Here is a 25,729-nt window from a genome sequence, read left to right on the forward strand (position 1 = left end):
CCTGACATTTACAAATGTAGGTTTTTAAAAGATTTTTAAATCTCATGTTCCATTTTACATTTCATAAAATGTATCCTGATTTTTCTACTTATTTTTCTCAACTTAAGCATTATATACACATATATGTAATATATAAGCACACACAAGTGATTCCTCAGTCTTTTCTGCATAGAATAAATTAAACACATCTAGAAAGAACAGTATGAGCATGAGTAAAACAGCCACACCCCAATTGGCTTTAATTTTCTTGCTTGTTAATGTTATTCTCACAACATTGCTATTGCAGGAAGTAAAATAACATAGGTTGATACCATCACCACTACTGTAAGGAAAGAGTTACTTATTTAGAAGCATCAAAAACTAATATCTTCTATCATTCCTCCCAATATTTCATCTTGCAAGCTAAGTATAGCTTTTATTTTCTGGCCTTTTCTGAATGATTTAAAATTTCTTTCCACTCTTTCCTGAAAAAAACATGACCAACATTTCAATAAGTTAACACCTGCTATGTAGGAGTAGGTACTAGTGGTATCCTTTTTTTCACCTTTTCTAATTTTAATTATTGTGGTAAGGACACTTAAGGAGATGTACTTAACTAAATTTTTAAGTATACTGTATATATTGTTAACTATAGTCACAAAGTGCTACAGCAAGTCTCTAGAACTTTTTCATCTTGCATAATTGAAACCTTATTCATGTTGAATAGAAATTCTCTCTTCATGCCCTGGCGATCACTGTTCTTCTGCCTGTTTCCATGAGTTTGACTATTTTAGATACCTCATAGAAATAGAATGATATAGTATTTTTTCTGTGACTTCACTTAGCATAAATTTTTCCAGGTTCATTCAAGTTGTTGCATATGGCAGGATTTCTTTTTTTTTAAAGCTGAAATTGTGTGTGTGTGTGTGTGTGTGTGTGTGTGTGTGTGTGTGTACAAATACATTTTTTATTCTATCACTCATCAACAGAAATTTAGGTTGTTTTCATATTTGGATATAGTAAATAGTGTTGAAATGAACATGGAAGTATGGACTCTCAGATCCTGTGTTCAAATCTTTTAAATATGCTCAGATGTGGCATTACTAGATCATATGGTAGTTATATTATAAACTTTTTCAGGAACTTTCATACTGTTTTCTATGGCAGCTACACGATTTTACATTCTAACAATATACAAGGTTCTAATTTCTCCATAACCTTACCAACACCTATTATCTTTTGGTTTGGGGGTTTTGGTTTTGGTTTTTGATAATAGCCATCCTAGCAGGTGTGAGATAACACACCATTACAGTTTGTTTTTTGTTTGTTTGTTTGTTTGTTTTAGATGGCGTCTCACTCTGTCACCAGGCTGGAGTGCAGTGGCACCATCTTGGCTCACTGCAACCTCTAACTCCCTGTGTCAAACAATTCTCCTGCCTCATCGTCCCAAGTAGCTGGGATTACAGGCACATAGCACCATGCCCAGCTAATTTTTTGTATTTTTAGTAGAGACAGAATTTCATCATGTTGGCCAGGATGGTCTCAATATCCCGACCTGGTGATCCACCTGCCTTGGCCTCCTAAAGTGCTGGGATTACAGGCATGAGCCACCAGGCCTGGTCCTCATTTCAGTTTTTATTTGAATTTTCTGATTAGTAATATTGAGCATTTTTTCATGTACCTGTTGGGTATTTGTATGCCTTCTTAAGTGTAGGAGTTCCTTATATATTTTGGATATTAACCACTTATTTGATATATGCTTTGCAAATATTTTCTCCCGTTCTGTAGGTCACTTTTTCACCCTCTTCATTGCTTCCTTTTTTTGTCCAAAGCTTTTTAGTTTGATATGGTCCAACTTGTCTATTTTTTGCTTTTGTTTGAATTTTGGATTCATTTGCAATAAATCATTGTCAAGACTGATATCATGAAGCTTCTTCTGCATCTATTTTGATGATCATGTGATTTAAATCCTTCTCAGTTCATGTGGTGCATCACATTATTTGATCTGCATATGTTGAACCATCCTTGCATCTTAAGGATAACTCCCAGTTGGTTGTAGTATATGATCATTTAATGAACTGTTGCATTCGGTTTGCGAATATTTTGATGAAGTTCTTTGCATATATGTTCACCAGGGATCTTGCCTTGCAATATCCTGTTTTCTTTCAAAATTTTTGTTCATTTTTAATGGACAAAAATTGTGTTTATGGAGTACAAAACAATGTTTTGATCTGTATCGACATTGTAGAAAGATTCAATCGAGCTAATTAACATAACCTTCACCTCACTGACTTATCACTTTTTTGTGGTGAGAAAGTTAAAAAGCTATTCTTTTAGCAAGTTTGAAATAGGCATTGATTTTTTCATTTTCATGTGTGACTTTTTTGACTTTTAAGTTCAGGGGTACATGGGCAGGATGTGCAGGCTTGTTACATAGGTAAACGTGTCATGGGGCTTGCTGTACAGATAATTTCATCACTCAGGTATTAATCCCAGTGTGCATTAGTTATTTTGACTGATCTTCTCCCTCCTTCCGCCCTTCACCATCCAGTAGCCCCCAGTGTGTGTTGTGCCCCTTTACGTGTCCATGTGTTCTCATTATTTAGCTCCCACTTATAAGTGAGAATATGTGGTATTTAGTTGTATGTTTCTGGGCTTAGTTTGCTGATGAGAATGGCCTCCAGCTCCATTTATGTCCCTGCAAAGGATATTATCTCATCGTTTTAATGACTGCCTAGTATTCCATGGTATGTATTTTCCACATTGTCTTTATCCAGCCTATTATTGATGGGCATTTGGATTGATTCCATGTCTTTGCTATTGTGAACAGTGCTGCAATAAACATATATGTGTGTGTATATGTTTAGGTATATACCCAGTAATGAGATCGCTGGGTTGAACATTATTTCTGTCTTTAGATCTTTGAGTAATTGCCACACAGTCTTCCATTATGGTTGAATTAATTTACATTCCCAGCAACAGGGTATAAGCAATCTTTTTTTCTCCACACCCTCGCCAGCATCTGTTATTTTTTGACTTTTTAATAATAGCCATCTAACTGGTGTGAGATGGTATCTTATTGTGCTTTTGTTTTGCATTTCTCTAATGATCTGTGACATTGAGCTGTTTTTCATATGCTTGTTGGTTGCATGTGTGTCTTCTTTTGATAAGTATCTGTTCATATCCTTTGCCCACTTCTTAATGGGGTTATTTCTTGTAAACTCATTTAGATTTCTTATAGATTCTGGATGTTAGACCTTTTTCAGATGCATAGCAGGCAAAAATTTTCTCCCATTCTGTAGACTGCTCACTCTATTGAGAGTTTGTTTTGCTGTGCAGAAGCTCTTTAATTAGATCCCATTTGCTAATTTTTGTTTTTGTTCCAATTGCTTTTGTTGTCTTCATCATGAAATCTTTGCCCATGCCTATGTCCTGAATGGTATTGCCTAGGTTGTCTTCCAGGGTTTTTACAGTTTTAGGTTTTACAGGTAAGTCTTTAATCAATCTTGAGATTTAGTCCACCACTTTAAATGAAAAATGTACATCCTTTGATCAACATTTCCCCTTTCTCCACATGCTTTTCCCCCAAATCCTATGGTAACCATCTTTATACACTATTTCTGTAATGCTGACTTTTTAAAATTTTACAGGTAAGTGAGATTATACAGTATTTGTCTTTCTGTACCAGGCTTATGTTGCTTAGCCTAATGTCCTTTAGTTGTACTTATGTTAGTATGAATGACAAAATTTCCTTCTTTTAAAATTCTGTATAGTAAGTAGTTCACTGTGCACACCTATCACATTTTCTTTATTCATTCATCTGTTGATGGGCACAACTTGCGTCTATTGGTTGCTGCAACAGTAATTGCAGTTTTTGCCATTACTTTTAATTGCAACAAAAGTAATGGTAAAAAATCACAATTACTTTTACACCAACCTAATATGTCTTGGTTCTTGTAAATAATGCTGAAATGAACACAAGAGTACAGGTATGCCTTTGACATGATAATTTTAATTCTTTTAGATTCATACCTAGAAGTGGAAGTGCTGAATTGTATGGTAATTCTATTTGTTTTAGGAACTTCCATGCTATTTTCTCAAACACCTGTACCAATTTACATTTTCACTAACAAGATACAAGGGCTCCTTTTTCTCCACATCCTCATCAACACTTGTTATCATTCATCTTTGTGATAACAGCCATTCTAAGAGGTGTGAGGTAATATTATGATTACCTCACACCTCTGATATGTGTACATCATTGTGATTTTAAGTTGCATTTTCCCGATGATTAGAGATGTTGAGCATTTTTAATCTATCTATTGGCCATTTACGGCTCTTTTGCGAAATGTTTGTTCAGATTATTCGCTCATTCTTCAATTGGCTTCTTTTCTAGGTGTTGAGTTATTTGAGTTTCTTACATATATCTTGGATGTTAGCCCTTTATCAGATGTATGGTTTGTAGATATTTTATTTCAGTCGATAAACTCTCTCTCCACTCTATTGTTTCCTTTGCTGTAAAGAACCTTTATAGTTAGATGTAATCCAACTTGTCTCTTACCTTTCTTTACCTGTGCTTTTAGAGTCCTAGTCAAGAAATCCTTGCCCAGACCAACGTTATAGAGCTTTTATTTTATGTTTTCTTCAAGTATCTTTATAGTTTCATTTCTTATATTTAAGTCTTTACATGTTTGTTTTTTAATATGGTGTGAGAAGAAGGTCCAATTTCATTCTTTTGTATAAAGAATATTCAGTTTTCCCAACACTATTTATTGAAAAGACTGTCTCTTCCCTCCTGCTCTGTTTATTCTTCACACCTTTGTTGAATATCAATGGACTCTAAATAATAGGGTTTATTTCTGGTTTTTTAATCTTCTTCCATCAGCCAACATATTGGTGTTTATGACAATAACATAGCTTTATATTTTGAAAGGAGAGAATATTAGGCCTGTAGCTTTGTTCTTTTTTCTTCAAATTGCTTTGGTCATTTGGGGTCCTTTTTATTCAATTTTGAGGATTTTTTTACTATTTCTGTGAAAATTGACATTAGAATTTTGATAGGCATTGCATTGAATCTTATTATTTGAGGTAATATGGACATTAGAATTAGATTATTTGGGGTAGTATGAACATTTTAACAATATTAATTCTTCTAACACATGAACATGATGAACTCTGTTCATCAAGAAGATTGGCCGGCAGTTTTCTTTTCTGGTAGTATACCCTTCTGGCTTTCATATCAGTGTAATACTGGCCTCATAAAATGAGTTTGACTTCCTCTTCACTTTTTTGGAAGAGTCTGAGAAGAATTTGTATTACTACTTTAAACAGAATTCACCAGTGATGTTTGCCAGTCCCAGTTTTTTTTTTTTTGTTTTGATGGGAGACTTAGTTTATTACTGATCTATTTTCTTTATTCAGTATTGGTTTGTTCAGATGTAATATTTATTGCCGATTTAGTCTTGGTAGGTTGCATGTTTCTAAGGATTAGTTCATTTCTTCTAGGTTATTGAATTTGATTGTGTGTAGTTGTTCGCAGTAACACTTTATGATTATTGTATTTGTGTTATGAGTTTTAGTTTCCTTTCATTTCTGATATGATTTGAGTTGTCTTTTTTCCCTTTTTATTCTGGCTAAAGCTTTGTCAATTTTATCTTTTCGAAAAAACAACTTTTTAGTATCTGTTTTATTTTTTATCTTTATTTTCTATCCTTATCTTTGTTATTTGCTTTCTTCTGCAGAGTTTGGGGTATTTTGTTCCTCTTCTTTTTCTAATTCTCTAAGATATAATATTAAGGGGTTTTTTAAAGAATTTTCCTTCTTTCTTTAATGTAGGTATTTATTCCTATAAATTTTTTTCTCAGGGCTTCTTTTTCTACATTCTATACTATTTGGTATATTGTGTTTCCATTTTCGTTGCTCTCAAAATATTTTCCGTTTTTCCATTTAATTTCCTCTTTGACCCATTGTGTGTTCAGGAGCATGTTGTTTAATTTCCACATCATTATGAATTGTTCAAGATTATTCCTCTTACTTCTAGTTTAATGTCATTGTGAACAAAAAAGGTACTCCATATGATTTCAATCTTCTTAAATTTGTTAAAACTTGTTTTGTGGCCTAATGTGATCTATGCTGGAGAATGTTTCATGTGATTTGAGAAGAATATGTATTTTGTTGCTGTTGCATGAACTGTTCTACAAATATCTTCAGGTCCATTGGACTAAGGTATAGTTCAAGCCTTCCCCTAATGCAAAACTGCAGAAATTATGTCAGGAGCAAGCCAGGGAAGAAGCCACCCTCCTGTTCTTGGTAGTAGAGACTTTCAACCTCTTTTAAAAGAAAGATTGTAGGGTTGGGATTGTCTCTGGAACAAGCCAGAAAAGAAGGCATGGGGAAAGCTATTCCTCTTGTTTAGGCTGAAGAAAGTTTATTCTTCATTTGCTATGTAGGTTTCCAGATTCTGCAGGTGGCCAGAACCACAGGGAGCGGCTGGAAAACATGCAGCCTAATGGTTTCCATGGGGAAGCTGGAAGATAGTCTGATTGCAGGAATTAAAGATTCTAAGAGTACTCAGGCAGTTCTTTGTACTTGAGAGAAAACTCGGATGCCTTATTTCTGCCATTCCTCAAGCATAGCAATCTAAAAACCAAGCTCTGTGGTGGGGACTATGAAAGTTGAGTACTGTGAAATGGAAAACTAAGGCAATTATGAAGATTATTTTATAATATAATTCATATCTTCTCTTTCCACTCTAGAAAAAGCATTTTCTAGAAATAAATACATTTCTTCAAATTAAAAAAAAAAAAGTAGGGTTCTATATGTGTGCTATAGCTACCCTTGGGAAGTAGCTGCAAATGGAGTTTTCTTCCTAAATGTAAGGCACTGTGCTTGGGGTAGGGTTAGTGTATGAGTGTCTTCAGGAAAGTTAATGACAGTAATAATAACTAAAATTTAATGAAGATTTACCATGTGCCAGACATTATGCAAAGTGGTTTTCATGCATTACCTCAATTTATCTTCTCAGCAAACACAAATGAGGTGATTACTCTTAAAACGATGAGGTGATTTTACTTAAAGAATTAAGAAACTTACCCAAGGACAAAAGACAGGATTTGAACAAAGATGATCTGACACCAGAAGTGAAGTATTTACTACTGTGTAATACAGCCTCAATGTAGATTGTAACGTAGAAAAAGATTAGCCTAACTTACGGAATACCTTCTACCTGGGTTTTAAAGGGATGCATTTTGTACAAGGCCTATATAAGCTATAGGAAAACAAAACAACCGCACAAGTTTCTCTATTGAAGTAATTCATTATCTCCTCTTAGTTTTATCCCACTCTTCATCATATTGACAACCATTATCAATAGGGGAAAACAAAATCTACTACTTTGATTTTCTCCTGAAAGTCAGAGTTCTCTCCTCAGTTTTTGGCCAACTTCTGTTATGTTCTTGGCATGCTATAATATTCAGTCCCCACTAATGAGCAATAAAGGATCTGGGCTTCTTTTGACATTGGCATGAAGTCTCTCTCTCTCATGTCTTGCCAGTAAGTTAGATGAATATAAAAATTACATAAAGACTACGTATTAACTAGAGGAAAGCTGAATTAAAACACTCTAAGGCAGCCAGATGTGGTGGCTCACATCTGTTATCCCAGCACCTGGGGAGGCCAAGGCGGGCAGATCACTTGAAGCTAGGAGTTCTAAACCAGACCGGCCAACATGGCAAAACTCTCTCTCTACTAAAAATACAAAAATTAACTGGGTATGGTGTCATGCATCTGTAATCCCAGCTACTTTGGAGGCTGAGCCATGAGAATCACTTGAACTCAGCAGGTGGAGGTTGCAATGAGCTGAGATGGTCCCACTGCACCCTACCTAAGCCTCAGAGCAAGACTCCATCAACAACAGTAGCAGCAACAGCAACAACAAAAATACTGTAAGGCAGAAAGGGAAGTCTGGTTAACATTAGGTATTTGATGAATGAGAAAATGCAATATAATGAGAAACTTCTCATTCAACAGCAAACAGAATTTTAAAAAATTAAATAAGAGAAAGCTGAATATTACCAAATCCAAGAGAATAAAGAGAAACAGTAACAAGATCATTTTTCATTCCAGGACTCTACGAGTTAAGTAAGGATCTAGGAACCATAAATCCTTGAAAATAAATTCTTAATCATATGCATTATAGTAATTTATGCTGTGACTAAAAAAGGTGAAATTCCAGACTACTATAGAATATAAATAAATATGTAAAAGTTAAAGATAAATTTAAGAAATTAGCAGAGAACAAAGGGAACAACTGAAGCTTCTAGCCTCCTTTGTGAGATTTAGGCTTTTCCAGTCAAAAACTTGATTTAGATGTTAGGTTTTTACAGTTGAATTTTGAAAGTTATAATTTCTTTTACATAATCAGTTGGAAAGTCCTTCAGTTTGGATCTGATAATTGATAACTTCCTCAGTACCTAGAACTCTATCAAGCATAATGTTGACATTCAATGAAGTGTTTATGTTGAAATCCTTTATTTAAAGAGGTAGTCAAAGTTTCTTGAAATAGAGATATCAAAATGTATATTATCTTATTTTATATCCATTTTTTTCTGTTAAAAGAATAATGGTATATTAAAATGAACATAAAATTAATACAATTTTGGTTATGGTTTGTAGCCCCTATTCTTTATAAAAGCTCTAAATATTAGCCAAATCATCAAAGAAAATATTCATTACTTTTAATTCTTATAAATTTTCTTACCACATTTGTTATTTAGCAATATAATTTGTAGTAAGACAGCTATCAGATAAAAAAAATATGCAAGTACACAGTTTAAAACACTGGTTAGCACACCAAAAGAAAATTGAGCCAATCCTTATTATATGTAATACAAATATTTTACATATGCACATTGAACTATGTTTGGAGATCCATGTTTCTACACATACGTAATTATTTAAGATATATTTTATGTATAGCTACCATGAACATAATACATTTTATTTCTATATTAAAACATTTTAACCTATCTTAATGATCCATAGAAAATTCCAGACAATGATTCTGGTTTTAACTATTTTTATTTTTTGTGTTTTTACCTTGGAGGTCAAGACATCTTTATGACAGAAGAACAGAAGAAATACTATAATGCAATGAAAAAGTTGGGGTCGAAGAAGCCACAAAAGCCAATTCCTCGACCAGGGGTAAAAAGAACAACAACAACAACAACAAAATATATTTATGTGTGTGTGTGTGTGTGTGTGTGTGTGTGTGTGTGTGTGATCTTAGCATATAGATTTTCAAATTATTACGAATTCATTTTTAATGCTCATCATTAATTTCTAGATACTACTCTAAAAATTTACGCTGCATTCAATATTTTTCTTGTTTCTTTGCAGAACAAATTCCAAGGATGTATATTTGACCTAGTGACAAATCAAGCATTTGATATCTCTATCATGGTTCTTATCTGTCTCAACATGGTAACAATGATGGTAGAAAAGGAGGATCAAAGTAAATATATGACTGGTGTTTTAAATTGGATAAATTTGGTTTTTATAATCCTTTTCAGTGGAGAATGTGCACTAAAACTGATTTCCCTCAGACACTACTACTTCACTGTGGGATGGAATATTTTTGATTTTGTGGTTGTGATTATCTCCATCGTAGGTAAGACCATTTATTATTCAGATTTTATTTTTTGAGCAAAGTTAAATTTCTCTTGTGCTCAAGAAAGTCTCTGAATTCTTGAATGCAAATTTACTCTTAAGTCTGTATAATGAAAGAATGAAAAAATCTTAAAAACAAAACAAAAATATCTGTGTCTATCATATCACAGTGTTTCTGGGTTTACACCATAGGCGTCAAAGCCGAATGTTTCTATCTGTTAGGAGGAAATTATACTTGTTGGCGTTTGGTTTCTAATATTACCTTTGCAAAGCTAGTTACCATGTTTATATATAGCGGTATCTTGGAAAACCAATGTTTAATCTGAAAACACTACTGATTTTAGTACATGTGAGACTTGTCATTTGATTAATGATAGTATTAGTAGCCAGAATATCTGTGAATTTGTGAAAATTCTTCCAGAATTTAAGGTGAAGTTAAGGTCTCTAGAAATGCCAGTTTTATTTTTTAAGGTTTAATACTTCACAAGTGTATAAAATGTCAATCATTCCTCAGGCAGCCATGGTCATGTCTGTGAATAATAGCACATGATTTTATGCTTTCTACACATTGATTACCATGGCTGTTTTTCTGTCTTTTTTTTTTTTCTATTATTTTCACACATCTTGCAAAGTATTTTATGGTTGTATATAGAGATTATTTACTACAAATTTAAACAACAGATTATCAATCTGGAAAGGTAAAAGGTTGCATACAATCGAGTGCACATAACAGAATAAGCATTTTAAAAAATCAGTATTTTTTTAAAAGGTTATTTTCCCTAGAGTGGTACCAAAATTAACATATAAGAAAATGAATTAAAATTTAGGTGAGAATTCCACACTAACAATAATTCTGAAAACATTCCCATTAGGTCAATAAGAAAAAAAGAGTATCCCTGTATTAGCTCTGTTTTTCAATAGTGTTGGCCAATGCAATTAGATAAGAAAACAAACAGGTATGTATATCCAAACAATGGAGCAAATATCATATAATAACCTTCATATAATGAATGAATTTCTTCATATAATCAATGACTTTCATATAACAAAAGAGAATCAACTAAAAAAAGATTCAATTAGAATTCAAAAGGTACAAATTTTAAATTACATGTACCAACACTAATAAATTAGAAAATCTTATTCACTATTGAAGTAAAAGTAAAGTAAAATACCTAATAACTTTATCATATGACTTCTGAAGAAAACTTTAGAATATCAATGAAAGCTGAAATAATTGAAAGGATTATCATACACTTAGATAAGCTTCTCTCCTTGAAGAGGGCCAAACCTGCACATTCTGCACATATACCCCAGAAATTAAAGTATAATAAATAATTTTTTAAAGAAGATAAGCTTCTCTCATTTTAATTAAGACTTTTTTACTTATTAATCTATAAATTTAATGAAAAGATCAATGAGTCTTTTTATATAATGGGGGTAATAAATTGACAATTTAAGTTTAAATGATTCTAAATTCATTTGGAAGAAAGGGTGATGAAAGGTGGCTTATTCTGCTAGATACTAAGACTTATAATACTGATGCTAAGTAAAACTGTTCAAATATGGTTTTGTACAAACTGTTCAAATATGCTAAGTAAAACTGTTCAAATATGCTCAATGGATTTAAATAGAATCAAAATTAATCTTTAATGTATAATTACTAATTTACTGAGTGAAAACATCGCATGAATCAAAGACTAAAGTTAAAAAAATTATAGTAGGAAATAGATAATAACTATATACTCTAATAGCTCTTTCTATTCATAGCACAAATTTGTAAGGAAAAAAAAAAGAAAGAAATGACCGCATAAAAAAATAAAATATTCTTTGGGGGAAAATACATGATAAAAGATTGAAAGACAAAAAGTAGGGGAAATGTTTGTGTAACAGGTAAGGCCAAGAGAAGATCAATACTTTAAATAGAAAATTGTGCCAGGCGCGGTGGCTCAAGCCTGTAATCCCAGCACTTTGGGAGGCTGAGGCAGGTGGATCACGAGGTCAAGAGATCGAGACCATCCTGGTCAACTTGGTGAAACCCTGCCTCTACTAAAAATACAAAAAATTAGCTGGGCATGGTGGCGCGTGCCTGTAATCCCAGCTACTTAGGAGGCTGAGGCAGGAGAATTGCCTGAACCCAGGAGGCAGAGGTTGCGGTGAGCCGAGATCGCGCCATTGCACTCCAGCCTGGGTAACAAGAGCAAAACTCCGTGTCAAAAAGAAAAAAGAAAAAAAAAAAAACAGAAAATTGTTCTTATAAATTAAAAAGAAAATAATAAAAATCCCAACAGACACATGGGCAAATACCAAACTAGGTAAAAAAACAGAAGTTGAAAATGACCAATAAAAATACAAAATAACAAAAAAAAACAAGAAAAATTATGGATTGTTTTCCCAAAAAATGCAAATATATTCCAATAGCATATGTTTTGAAATGTCATAAAGACTGTTTGATTAAAAAAAAAACTGTAAAGAAGAATGTAGCACTTCTTATACATATATATATATTACTATGTATATAATATACAGTAACATATATTTATATAGAAGATATATGGTAATATATAGGTCATATTTTTACATATAATATATATTACCATATATTATATATCACTATATATAGTAATATATTATTTTATATAAATAGCAATATATAATATATATTATATATAATTATAATATAAATATGTATATAATATATATTTATTATATGTATTTTACTGGAACTTGGGTCAACAGTATGAATAAATATAATATTCTAACATATATATAATAGATTATATATTACATATAATATACATATATAATATATATATTACTGGAACTTGGGTCAACAGTATATATTTTACTGTTATTTACATTATTTTATATAATGTATTATATAATATATATGTAAACTATACATTGTATATATTTTATATAGAAATATATATTATAAATTATATATTTACAAATATATAAATCATATATTATGATTTATAAATTTATAAATCATATATTATGATTTATATATATTATGATTATTATGATCATATATAATCATATATTATGATTTATAAATTTATAAATCATATATTATGATTTATATATATTATGATTATATATTATGATTTATATATTTGTAAATATATAATTTATAATATATATTTCTATATAAAATATATACAATGTATAGTTTACGTATTATCATATTATATGCTATATAATATATATGTTATATACATTAATATATTATATATCGTATCATATATATTACATTATATAATAAATATATTTTATACATATCATTTTTGCATATTACATAGTATATCATATACATATATTATTTACATATTATATATTATTTACATATTATATAATATATTTACGTTATATATTATATATAACATTTACATATGTATTTACATGTTGTATATTATTATATATTTACAAATATATAAATAATATATAATTTATAATTGTAATATATGATTTATATATTTGTAAATATATAATTTATAATATATATTTCTATATAATATATACAATGTATAGTTTACGTATTATCATATTATATGCTATATTATATATATGTTATACACATTACAATATATTAATATATAATATAAATTATAATATATAATTGTATGTAATATATATTATATATCGTATCATATATATTACATTATATAATATATAATATATATTTTATACATATTATTTTTGCATATTATATAGTATATCATATACATATATTATTTACATATTATATATTATTTACATATTACATATTCTATTATATATTATATAATATATTTACATATTATATATTATATATAACATATTTACATATATATTTACATATTATATTATATTTACAAACATATAAAACATATATAATTTATAATATATATTTCTATATAAAATATATACAATGTATAGTTTATATGTTATATTATATGATATATAATATATATGTTATATACATTACAATATATCAATATATAATATAATAAATTATAATATATAATTATATGTAATATATATTATATATCGTATCATATATATTACATTATATAATATATAATATATATTTTATACATATTATTCACATATCATATATTTACATATTACATATACTATTATATATTTGCATATATTATATATATTTACATACATTATATATATTTACATATGATATATTTACATATATCATATATATTTACATACAATCTATTTACATATATTATATATAAATATATGTAAATATATTTACATATATTATTTACATATATTATATATATCATATTGTATATCATATATTATATGATATATATTCATATATTATATATAATATATGTAAATGTATTTACATATATTATATATCATATATTATATATAATATATAAATATATGTAAATACACTCACATATATTTATTTATATCACATATATTTACATATATTTATATATTTACATATATTTATTCACATATATGTAAATAAATGTAAATAAATATGTAAATATATATTTACATATATGTAAATAAATATATTCACATACATTTATTTATATTACATATATTTGCATATATTATATGTGTGAATATATTTACATATATTTACATATATTTATATATTATATGTAAATATGTGTAAATATATTTACATATATTCATATATCGCATGTAAATATGTGTAAATGTATTTACATATATTATATTTACATATATTTATATATAATATATGCAAATATATTATCTGTAAATATATTTACAGATATTATATATATGTAAATATATTTACAGATATTACATATGTAAATATGATATATGCAAATATATGTAAATATATTGTATGTAAATATATAAAATGCATGTAAATATATTATATGATATATGTAAAGATATTATATAATATATGTAAATATATTTACATATATTTTACATATTATATATTAACATATTATATATTCTATAATATATAATATGTAAACTATACATTGTATATATTTTGTTTTATATATTATAAATTATATATACAAATATATGTTTATATATTTGTGTATAAATAATATACAAATATTTATACATATATATTGATATATATTACTTGAACTTGGGTCAACTGTATAAATATAAATATATCTATATATAAATATATTTATACTGTTGACCCAAGTTCCAGTTATATATATATTTATTATAATATATATATTTATTATAATATATATATATAATCTTTATTATATTATCTCATATATTACTGGAACTTGATCGGTGAAATATTAATAAAATACTAGTTTTTGTGACATTATAATATATATACTACTGGAACTTGGGTCAACAGTATAAATATATATATTTATATATTATATATATTATATTTTTTTATTTATTTATACTGTTGACCCAAGTTCCAGTAATATATTGTTTAAAAATACTCATACAATTAGGAGAACATACCTATTTAGATATTCATTTCAGTAACAAAATTGGAAACAGTATATTTGTTATTCTTCAATTTGTGGTTATTTTGAGAGAACATTATATAACTATAATAAATTATTTTTTTATTTATATACAAATATCTCCATGACATATAAAGTGTTTAAAATAGGTTACAGCCTGGACACAGTGGCTCATGCCTGTAATCCCAGCACTTTGGGAGGCCGGGGTGGGGTGTCATTTCAAGTCAAGCATTTGAGACCCGCCTGGCTAACATGGTAAAACTCATCTCTACCAAAAATATATAAATTAACCTAGTGTGGTGGTGCATGCCTGTAGTCCCAGCTCCTCAGGAGACTGAGGCTGGAGAATCACTTGATCCCAGGAGGTGGGGTTTACAGTGAGCCAAGATCATGCCACTGCACTCCAGCTTGGATGACGGAGTGATTATGTTTTCTTTTTAACATTCAACTATATTGCTCGAATTATCTATATGAGTAGATATTCTTATAATTTAAGAATTATTATGGAGGAAAAAACAGCCCATGAACTTAGTAAAGAGGAGAAAACGTTGCAGTGGTAATGTTAGTCAATTTTCTTTGGAACTTCTTAATCTTTGTTAAGTAATTGCATTCAGCACAAAATAAGTCTTGAATTAATAAGAAATGAGATGATAGATAAAACTGTTTAGAGTCATCATTTTATGTAGCATAGATATTTAAATATTTTATTTCTGTTATTTCCCTCCACACACAGGTATGTTTCTAGCTGATATGATTGAGAAGTATTTTGTGTCCCCTACCCTGTTCCGAGTGATCCGTCTTGCCAGGATTGGCCGAATCCTACGTCTGATCAAAGGAGCAAAAGGGATCCGCACACTGCTCTTTGCTTTGATGATGTCCCTTCCCGCGTTGTTTAACATCGGCCTCCTGCTCTTCCTGGTCATGTTCATCTATGCCATCTTTGGAATGTCCAACTTTGCCTATGTTAAAAAGGAAGATGGAATTAATGACATGTTCAATTTTGAGACCTTCGGCAACAGTATGATTTGCCTGTTCCAAATTACAACCTCTGCTGGCTGGGATGGATTGCTAGCACCTATTCTTAACAGCAAGCCACCTGACTGTGACCCCAAAAAAGTTCATCCTGGAAGTTCAGTTGAAGGAGACTGTGGTAACCCATCTGTTGGAATATTCTATTTTGTTAGTTACATTATCATATCTTTCCTGGTTGTGGTGAACATGTACATTGCAGTCATACTGGAGAATTTTAGTGTTGCCACTGAAGAAAGTACTGAACCTCTGAGTGAGGATGACTTTGAGATGTTCTATGAAGTTTGGGAAAAGTTTGATCCAGATGCAACTCAGTTTATAGAGTTCGCCAAGCTCTCTGATTTTGCAGCCGCCCTGGATCCTCCTCTTCTCATAGCAAAACCCAACAAAGTCCAGCTCATTGCCATGGATCTGCCCATGGTCAGTGGTGACCGGATCCACTGCCTTGACATCTTATTTGCTTTTACAAAGCGTGTTCTGGGTGAGAGTGGAGAGATGGATTCTCTTCGTTCACAGATGGAAGAAAGGTTCATGTCTGCAAATCCTTCCAAATTGTCCTATGAACCCATTACAACCACACTAAAACGGAAACAAGAGGATGTATCAGCTACTGTCATTCAGCGTGCTTACAGACGTTACCGATTAAGGCAAAATGTCAAAAATATATCAAGTATATACATAAAAGACGGAGACAGAGATGATGATTTACTCAATAAAAAAGATACGGGTTTTGATAATGTTAATGAGAACTCAAGTCTAGAAAAAACAGATGCCACTTCATCCACCACCTCTCCACCTTCATATGATAGTGTAACAAAGCCAGACAAAGAGAAATATGAACAAGACAGAACAGAAAAGGAAGACAAAGGGAAAGACAGCAAGGAAAGCAAAAAATAGAGCTTCACTTTTGGTATATTGTTTACAGCCTGTGAAAGTGATTTATTTGTGTTAATAAAACTCTTTTGAGGAGGTCTATGCCAAAATCCATTTTATCAAAATATTCTCAAAGGCAGTGCAGTCACTGTGATTTCCTAAGAAAGGTGGGCAGCATTAGCAGATGGTTATTTTTGCACTGATGATTCTACAAGAATTGTAAGACAAGTGTGTAGGAATTATTGATTATAGGAAACAAAGGTGATTTAATTTTTTGGTGTTTAATAAATCAGAAGGCCACGTAGAAAACTTTTACATCTGCCTTGTCGTGTTTTCACAGGACTGTAATTATTCATGTTTCCCATGTAAACACACACACACACACACACACACACACACACAGAGAGAGAGAGAGAGAGAGAGAGAGAGAAAGAGAGAGAGAGAGAGAAAACTATTATTTATCCATTGTTTGGAAATCAACAAAAGTATTTTGCTTTGGCTTCTCAATGAAATGCTTGACAGAAGTAATGGACATTAGTAATGAATGTTTAGTTAAAATGCATTATTAGAGCGCTTGACTTTTTATCAATGTACAGAGGTTATTCTATATTTTAAGGTGCTTAAATTTATTCTACATCGCATCAGAACCAATTTATGTGTGCCTATAAAATGCCATGGGATTAAAACTATGTGAAGACTATTCATTTCTACAGATGCTTTTCATTCATCTTGACTCACATGCCAACCAGGATAAGACCTACCCTTAGAGTATTGTTTCATAGCCTTTCTTATTTCATATTCTTTTTGTTCACAGAACAACCACAGAACGTAGAAAAATTATTGTAAGTACATATTATACTCCTTGAAAAAAATAGAGAAAAAAAGTAATTGATGAAAGTTCTATTTGCTATTATTTTTATAACCTAACATTGTGCTGCCCAAAATACTGATAATAGTCTCTTAATCTCTTTTGTCACATTTTCATGCTTTCTCATGCAGTACTGTTTAGTCATTCTTTAGCTGTAAACAAAGTTGATGAAATGCTTCCTGATATGCAGTTAGTTGTTTGACCGTGGTACATATTTGAGCAGGTAATAACTTGGGCACAGTATTTATTTCATCACCTGTATATCATCCTGTGTTTGGCAAGCTTTCAAATCATATTATATGGCAGACTTTCCACACAAACACGTGTTTAGTATGAATAAAAAAGCATTCAAATAGGGATTCTTGCCAACTTGCTCTGTTGCCACCAACTTATTTTTCAAAATTATGGGAGTAACCCTTTGGACCTATATACTTCAATTTGTACAATGAGGAAGATATCACCTTCTCCTTAAAATTCTATGATATGAATTATTTTGCCTCAATCAACACGGTACCCTGGGCTTATAATTTATCAAGCACATATTCATTTTTCTTTAGCTGTAGACATAGTTTTGTTTTGTTTTGTTTAAAAAAAACACTATTAATAATAATTTTAAAAGAAATAACCATAATGCTTTTATTTCATGGGTTTATTTCAGGAATATGAGATCTTATATAAAGTTATTCATGCACAGACAAAAATTGAGCTACACAGGTAGAAAGTAGTTTTATTTAAAATATTTTTGTGGGAGGTTTTGAAGCAAATATATAAAACATCTTTCACTAATTTGCTTTTTATATTATTTTTAAAATAATAAATTACATAAATGTTTAATGCACATATTTTTTGTTGTTCTGGGAAATTAAAAAGAAGGATTTAAACATTCCTATAGAAACAAAGAGTTATGGTTAAAGAATGAAACAGGAAGTCTAGGATGTTTTTAAATTGTGATATATTTTATAACATCTGTTATTACTTTGAGACATTTGTTCTAATGGAAGTGTAAAAATAAATCTAGGGCTAAAAATTCTTTATACCACTGTTTATTCATCTTAGATTATCTGCATCACTTTTTAATTTAATATGAAAGACACCACGCAGTGTTTCCCTAGATTATATAGATCATTGCATAACATACCTGCCAAGCCTGTTGAAAATAGGTTTTGATAATTTAAGGACCTATACAAAATATATTTGTAAGATTTTTTAATACATTCAATTAAGAATTTAACATCACCTTATATTTGAATTCAAGCTATCATTATTTCAAACTCACAAATATAACTGTATTATGAATACTTATATAATATAGTATGAAAAGACGTTTGGCAGGTTTGTGTGTAATTTGCTATTAATGTTTTTACCTGTCTTGTTTTATGTAAAATAAAAAATACTACGGGCAACTGGTTCGTTAACACAATTTCTTCTTAAGCATATCAAAAATATATAAAGTTGTTCTTTTTCCTATTTCATGATGAACTATGATTTTTTATTACATGGTTAAGTTTTACATATATTTATGTTTGTTCCAGGAATGTTTGCTTTTGACTTATTATCAATTAAAAACAATATTTGGAACAAAGAGCTTATTAAGTACAAGCTTGAAGTAAAATTAGATTTCTCTTTCCATGTGGATTACTGTTTGTGCTGATTTTATCACCCTTAAGAAGGTGGTGTCATACTAATATTTAAATTTTATAATCACCAAACTTATTATACCCAATAATACAGGATGACAGTTAAACTGAAGAATTTAGAGTAAAATGGAAGCAAACGGGTTTTTAAAAAATTATTTAAGACACCAGGTCTAGCTCTGTCACCCAAGCAGTGTGCAGTGGCATGATCATAGCTCACTGCAGCCTCAAGTCTTGGCTCAAGCAACCCTCCTGCCTCCATCTCCAAAGTAGCTAGGACTACAGGTGCATGGCACCATGCCTTGCTAATATTTAAATCTTTGTAGAGAAGGGGACTTGCTATGTTGCCCCAGCCGGTTTCAAACTCCTGGCCTCAAGTGGTCCTACCGCCAAGACCTGCCAACATGCTGAGACTACAGGCATGAGGCACTTTGCCCCAAACAGTTTTGAACACAAATCTGTACACTCAATATGAATGAAAATTAGAGAATCTAATTTTAGCTTTTTGATAGTTACCTAGTTTGCAAAAGACTTGGGTGACTTATGAGCTGTTTTTAAATGCTGATTATTGAACATTGCAACCCAAATATTTAGCATGATTTTATAGAAGTTTGATAGCTTTATTAAAAAGAGTGAAAATAAAATACATATGTAAATAAGGAAGTTCTAAATAGCAATTTCAAAGAAATGTTAATTACATACTGAAAAAAGAGCCAACTAAATTAGGATGGCCAAGGAATTGGCCTGGGTTTAGGACTTAAGAATAAAGTCCACCAATTTTTAAAAAACATCTGTGGTTTATTATGTTATTAAATTCTTGAGGAAAAAATTCAAGAACTGTTTCATGAAAATAAATAGCCATGAATATAATAAAGCTGTTTACATGAGATGCTTTACAAATTTCATAGATCTATGAATGCTCGAGATGTTTCAGTTTGTTATAAATTATATTGCAGTTATACTTGAGACTCATTGTAATAGAATCTAAGAATAAAAGTCATAAAAATAAAATTATGTTTACATGTATTTTCTGTTTCATTGAGAAAAACCATATGTGGGTAAAGTCAGTGCATATTTAAGTAAGTTGCAGCAACTGATAGCTTTTCCTTTTTCATTGAAAGAAGGACAGCTTCAAACATCCTCCCTAAGAAGTGTTTGTGGATAACAAAGATAAGGATAAAGAATCTAGAGTTCCAAAGCAATTTCTTGAAAGGACACAAAAATATGTAAATATTTAGCCACACAGTGATGTATACTTTTTTGTGTAATAGCATTAAGAGGTGGCATAGCATACATAATGGCTAAGAGCTTTGGTTCATGAAGAGTGCATTGTTCCTGTATGACACAAAGGTATCCTGGGTTTTACATTTTTACTAGAAAATTAGTTGCCATACTAACTACTATGACTACTAATAAATTCTTGATTCTGTATTGTCAGTCATTGTTCTAATTTCTTTGTGTAGCTTGTCTCATTCTACCCTTACAACCACATCATGGAGTATTATTATTTTCCTCATTTTACAGATGAGAAAGTTGTACCAGTTCTTAAGAGGTGACATAGCATACATAGTGGCTAAAACCTTGGATTCTAGAACTAGAACTATATTTGTATCACAGTTAAGCCATGATCCTATGTGTTTGTTGAATACATTCTTTAACCTATATGGCTCTCAGCTTTCTCATCTATAAAAGGAGGAGAATGGTACCACTTCATTTTGTGGTTGTAAGGATAGAATGAGACAAGCTTCATGAAGAAATTAGAACAATGAAAACACAGAATTAAGAATTTATGTTATTAGTAAGAGTAATTAATATGACAACCAATTTGCTACTAAAAATGTAAGAGCCCAGGCTACCTCTGTAGCATACAGGAACAATGCACTCTCCATGAATGTTAAATAACGACAATATTTTCTCTATTTTGTATGGCTAACTACAGTGCCCAAAAGAGTTTCATGCACCCAAAAGAGTTTAATACATAGTAAATATTTAGTAATGTGGCATATACACCAAATATTTTGAAATTTAGCCTCTTTTGACATTTATGAATTCAAACAACATATTAAAATCAGGAAATGTGCACATTTACAAAGGTCTAGCTTATTTCCAAGAAAATTGAAGTGGTTCTTCCCAGTTTTAGCTGAGTAATTAATATTCTATTTTAGTTGTGAGCAGCAAGTTCTGTTGATGGTCATTAGGTAAGATATTCTAGGCCAGGCATGGTAGCTCATGCCTAGAATCCCAGCACTTTGGGGGGCTGAGGTGGGTGGATCACAAAGTCAGGAGTTCAAGACCAGTCTGGCCAATACGGTGAAGCCTCATCTCTACTAAAAATACAAAAATTAGCCAGGTGTGGTTGTGGCCACCTGTAGTCTCAGCTACTCGGAAGTCCGAGGCAGAAGAATTGCTTAAACCCGGGAGGCAGAGGTTGCAGTGAGCCGAGATTACACCACTGCAGTCCAGTCTGGGTGACAGAGTGAGACCCTGTCTAAAAAAAAAAAATCTAAAATAATTGCCATCGTTTCAACTTTGTGTGTGTGCTATCATAATAGAATGTAAAAAGTGTAAAATATTCCTTGGGACTTCTGTACTGATAGTTGTAACAGCCACTCTGCAAAATAGAATTATAATCACTGAATACTATAATCCATTTCAACTAAGTGATTGTCATACACATAAATTTTTTACAACAACAAAACTAAATTCTTTCACATTGTAGATAACACTATGCCATAATCCAAGCAAAATGAGCTGCAGGGAATATGGTAATCTCTCTCAAGGGAGGGAGATATTACATACCAGCTAGAGCAGAGGGGACTTTTGCTGCAATAGCATTTGATGCATACAGGAAATGAAACATGAATAATTGATGGTTATAAACAAGCAATAGAGCAAACATGCTACACTTAGCTTCACTCCCTATTACTCTGAGAGCCATAGCTACATTAATAATTGATCTGTCTGAGAAAAAACTAACTCGAAGAGATTTATGAGACATTGGTAATAACTGCATCAATGTACTTTAGTTTGAATCTCTTTTAAAATATTCTTATAAACAATAGAAACAATAGATAAAGCAATGCAAAATCAGTATATAGAAAAGATTTAGAGTTTGTTAAAAATTTTGAAAATCTAGTAGAATTGAGCAAAAGTTTTTCCTGTTTAAGTTGTAATATTAAATTTTGAAAATCTAGTAGAATTGAGCAAAAGCTTTTCCTGTTTAAGTTGTAATATTTGCTAGCATGACCTAGTTCTTATTTTATTTCCTACAAAAAAAAATGTCGAGGTAGTTCAGTCATATTCTTTTTATAAAAATATAATTCTTCTCTAATATACCATCATGATTCATTTCTATTTTTAGTGATACATAAAATGTAGGATTTATGGGAAAATTATATTGAGTGAATATTAAGAATGATCCCCATTAAATTATTATTTCCAAATACTTGAAAACACAATTTGGGTTTCCATGTGCTGCTTTAAAGAAGTACATTCTTTTACTTACGGCTGGCCTTTCAGCTGAATAATCTCAGGATTTACTCTCTTATTTTAAAATATCTTGTCTCCTCTATTCCGTATATAATATGCTAATGTGTTTTATCCTGCTTTTAGGCTACTCTTGAGAACTCATTTTTATATGAGAAAGAACTATATCTTGCTCATATAAGAAAAGGGTATAAACCAACTGTGACACACTAATTCCTTCTAACAGAACAGAAAAATAAACGGGTGGGGTTACATGTGTCTTATACAAAACACAGATAACTATATCCAGGCTCCTGCCTCACAAAAATTGTGAGATACTACATTTGTATTATTTTAAGCTGTTAAATTTGTGATCATTTGTTACAAAGGATTATACACAAATTCATGATTCTGTGCTCCAACGTGCCATGCTAATGTATAAATACAGATGAGCAAATGCTGCTATAAAGTTGTTTTATCAAACCACAGTGGTTCATACAGACTGCGGAAGTAAAAAGAGAGACATCTGTGAGACAGTTTGGCACATTGATCTCAACTGCCGAAGCCTGATGTAAAAAGCAAAGGCTAATTGTCATCAAAAATTTAAAGGAGCCGGGCGCGGTGGCTCAAGCCTGTAATCCCAGCACTTTGGGAGGCCGAGGCGGGTGGATCACGAGGTCAAGAGATCGAGACCATCCTGGTCAACACGGTGAAACCCTATCTCTACTAAAAATACAAAAAATTAGCTGGGCATGGTGGCGTGTGCCTGTAATCCCAGCTACTCAGGAGGCTGAGGCAGGAGAATTGCCTGAACCCAGGAGGCGGAGGTTGCGGTGAGCCGAGATCGCGCCATTGCACTCCAGCCTGGGTAACAAGAGCGAAACTCCGTCTCAAAAAAAAAAAAAAAAAAAAAAAAAAAAAAAAAAAAAATTAAAGGAGGAGATTTTCTTCCCTGTTGACTATCCTATTCATGTCCACCATCCACCATTCAGTGCACCTTATTCTTGACAAAGAACCTTATCAAATTTTTACCCGGAAGCAAATCTTCTCAAAGTCAAAAAGAATCTGAAGTGTACTTGATCCACTCATGCCTTTAAAATGCAGGCCAAGAGACTCTTCAGCAAATGTCTTCCAAAACGTTTCATGTGGAACATAAAAAGTTTCCATGTCAATACATTTAAGGAAGAATGCATTAGGTATTTCACTCTTTGAGTTACATATTTCACTTTAGCATGTTACATGCTTGCAGAAGACATGAGACTCAGGAGTCAGAGACAATAATAGATCATTACTTACAGCAAAAGCAGGAGCCAGAGTATTATCATTTTGATGTTTGTCTTAAACAACTGGGGCTGCCATAATAATACACCATAGACTGGGTGGCTAGAACAACAGAAATTTATTCCTAACAGTTCCCAAGCCCGAGGAGTCCAAGATCAAGGTGCCAGCCAATTTTGTTCCCCAGTAAGGCTGGCAGAGGGCAGCATTCTCACTGTGTCTTCACATGAAGGAGACAAAAGCTCTAGTCTCTCTTCTTTTTTCTATAGAAATACCAATCTCATGATGGGAGATATATGTATAGTCAGTCCTCCATATTCATGATTTCTGATCTGTGGATTCAACCAACTCTGGATCAGAAATATTTGGGGAAAAATCCACAAAGCCCCCAAAGCAAAACTTAAATTTGTCGTATTCTGAGTAATACATTGAATCCATACTAATGAAGTGATATGTAGGTAATTTTAAAGTATGTAGGGGGATGAGTACAGGTTATATGCAAACACTATGCCATTTTACATAAGAGACTTGAGCATCTGTGGATATTGGTATCCTCAGGGAATCCTGAAGCCAATTCCCAATGGATACTAAAAGACAACTGTATATCATAGTACGTAAACTACATTTTCCTTCTCAGTGATCAGTACCACCATCCATCCAGTTTTCCCTAACAGTAACCCTCTTCCTTCACCCTCCAGTTATTCACCAAGACCAGTTCATTCTACCACGTAATGTAATGTAAATCCATCAACTTTCTCTTAATTTCCACTGCCAACCCCTAGTCCAATCCATCACTACCTTTAAACTCTTTATAAAACAACATAATATTTGTTTTATCTTTCTAAATCCATTCTTGCTTTACTTCCAAATCTATTCTCAGTACAGTAGCCAGAGTAGAGTTTATAAGGTTGTGACATTTCCCTGCTTAAAAATTTGGGTCATTTTCCTCCATGAAATTCTGTAACATTTTTCCATTATGTTATGATAAATTCTAAAATTCTCAGCAAAGATTTTACAACCTCTGTATTGTTACTGTCTACAAGTTCTACAAGTTTACCAGCCCTACACCATGTTAGGCTCACCTGCTTCTTATCTTTCCAGTTTTCCTATCTTAATCTGTGTGCTTCAGCCCCAATACTTTTCTGTTTTCAGCATCTTCCCAACAAAAGTACAGTGTATTCTTAAAGAGTCCATATTATGTGTCAATACTTTCTGGCCTGAGAGACTATACATCTCTTTCACATCATAAGTTGAGTGCATGTTTGAAACTGTCCCACTACTCACAAAATTAGTACAGAAAACCAGGATTTCTGAAGGACTAAGTTAAAACCATTTTTCCTCTATAGTTTTAACAGAGTAAAACACACACACACACAAATAATGTCAAGTAGGAAATAAAGGAATTGAAAAATGAAAACTTCCATATACATTCTACATTAAAGCCAGACATTTATTTCTCTATGGTCTGAGTTTTTCAATATTGGCAATCTTGA

The 25,729-nt window shown here is 31.3% G+C and overlaps 1 protein-coding gene and 1 long non-coding RNA gene across 3 annotated transcripts in view; one reads left to right on the top strand and one right to left on the bottom strand.

The window, feature by feature from the left end:
* Window positions 1-19,294, top strand: part of SCN9A (sodium voltage-gated channel alpha subunit 9) — a 174,764-nt gene extending 155,470 nt beyond the window's left edge. The window contains exons 25-27 of the mRNA XM_010352437.2: window positions 9,076-9,180; window positions 9,376-9,646; window positions 15,823-19,294. Of these exons, the coding sequence (XP_010350739.1) occupies window positions 9,076-9,180; window positions 9,376-9,646; window positions 15,823-17,015 (1,569 nt within the window). The 3' untranslated portion in view covers window positions 17,016-19,294. The remainder of the gene's footprint in view (window positions 1-9,075; window positions 9,181-9,375; window positions 9,647-15,822) is intronic.
* LOC141584596 (uncharacterized) overlaps window positions 1-25,729 on the bottom strand; it is a 133,361-nt gene that overhangs the window by 53,947 nt on the left and 53,685 nt on the right. For both annotated transcript variants that reach the window (XR_012517733.1, XR_012517734.1), the window contains exon 3: window positions 15,869-16,048. This is a non-coding gene — a long non-coding RNA (uncharacterized LOC141584596). The remainder of the gene's footprint in view (window positions 1-15,868; window positions 16,049-25,729) is intronic.

The sequence above is a fragment of the Saimiri boliviensis genome, chromosome 5 (genome assembly GCF_048565385.1).
Source record: "Saimiri boliviensis isolate mSaiBol1 chromosome 5, mSaiBol1.pri, whole genome shotgun sequence".
Lineage (NCBI taxonomy): Eukaryota > Metazoa > Chordata > Mammalia > Primates > Cebidae > Saimiri > Saimiri boliviensis.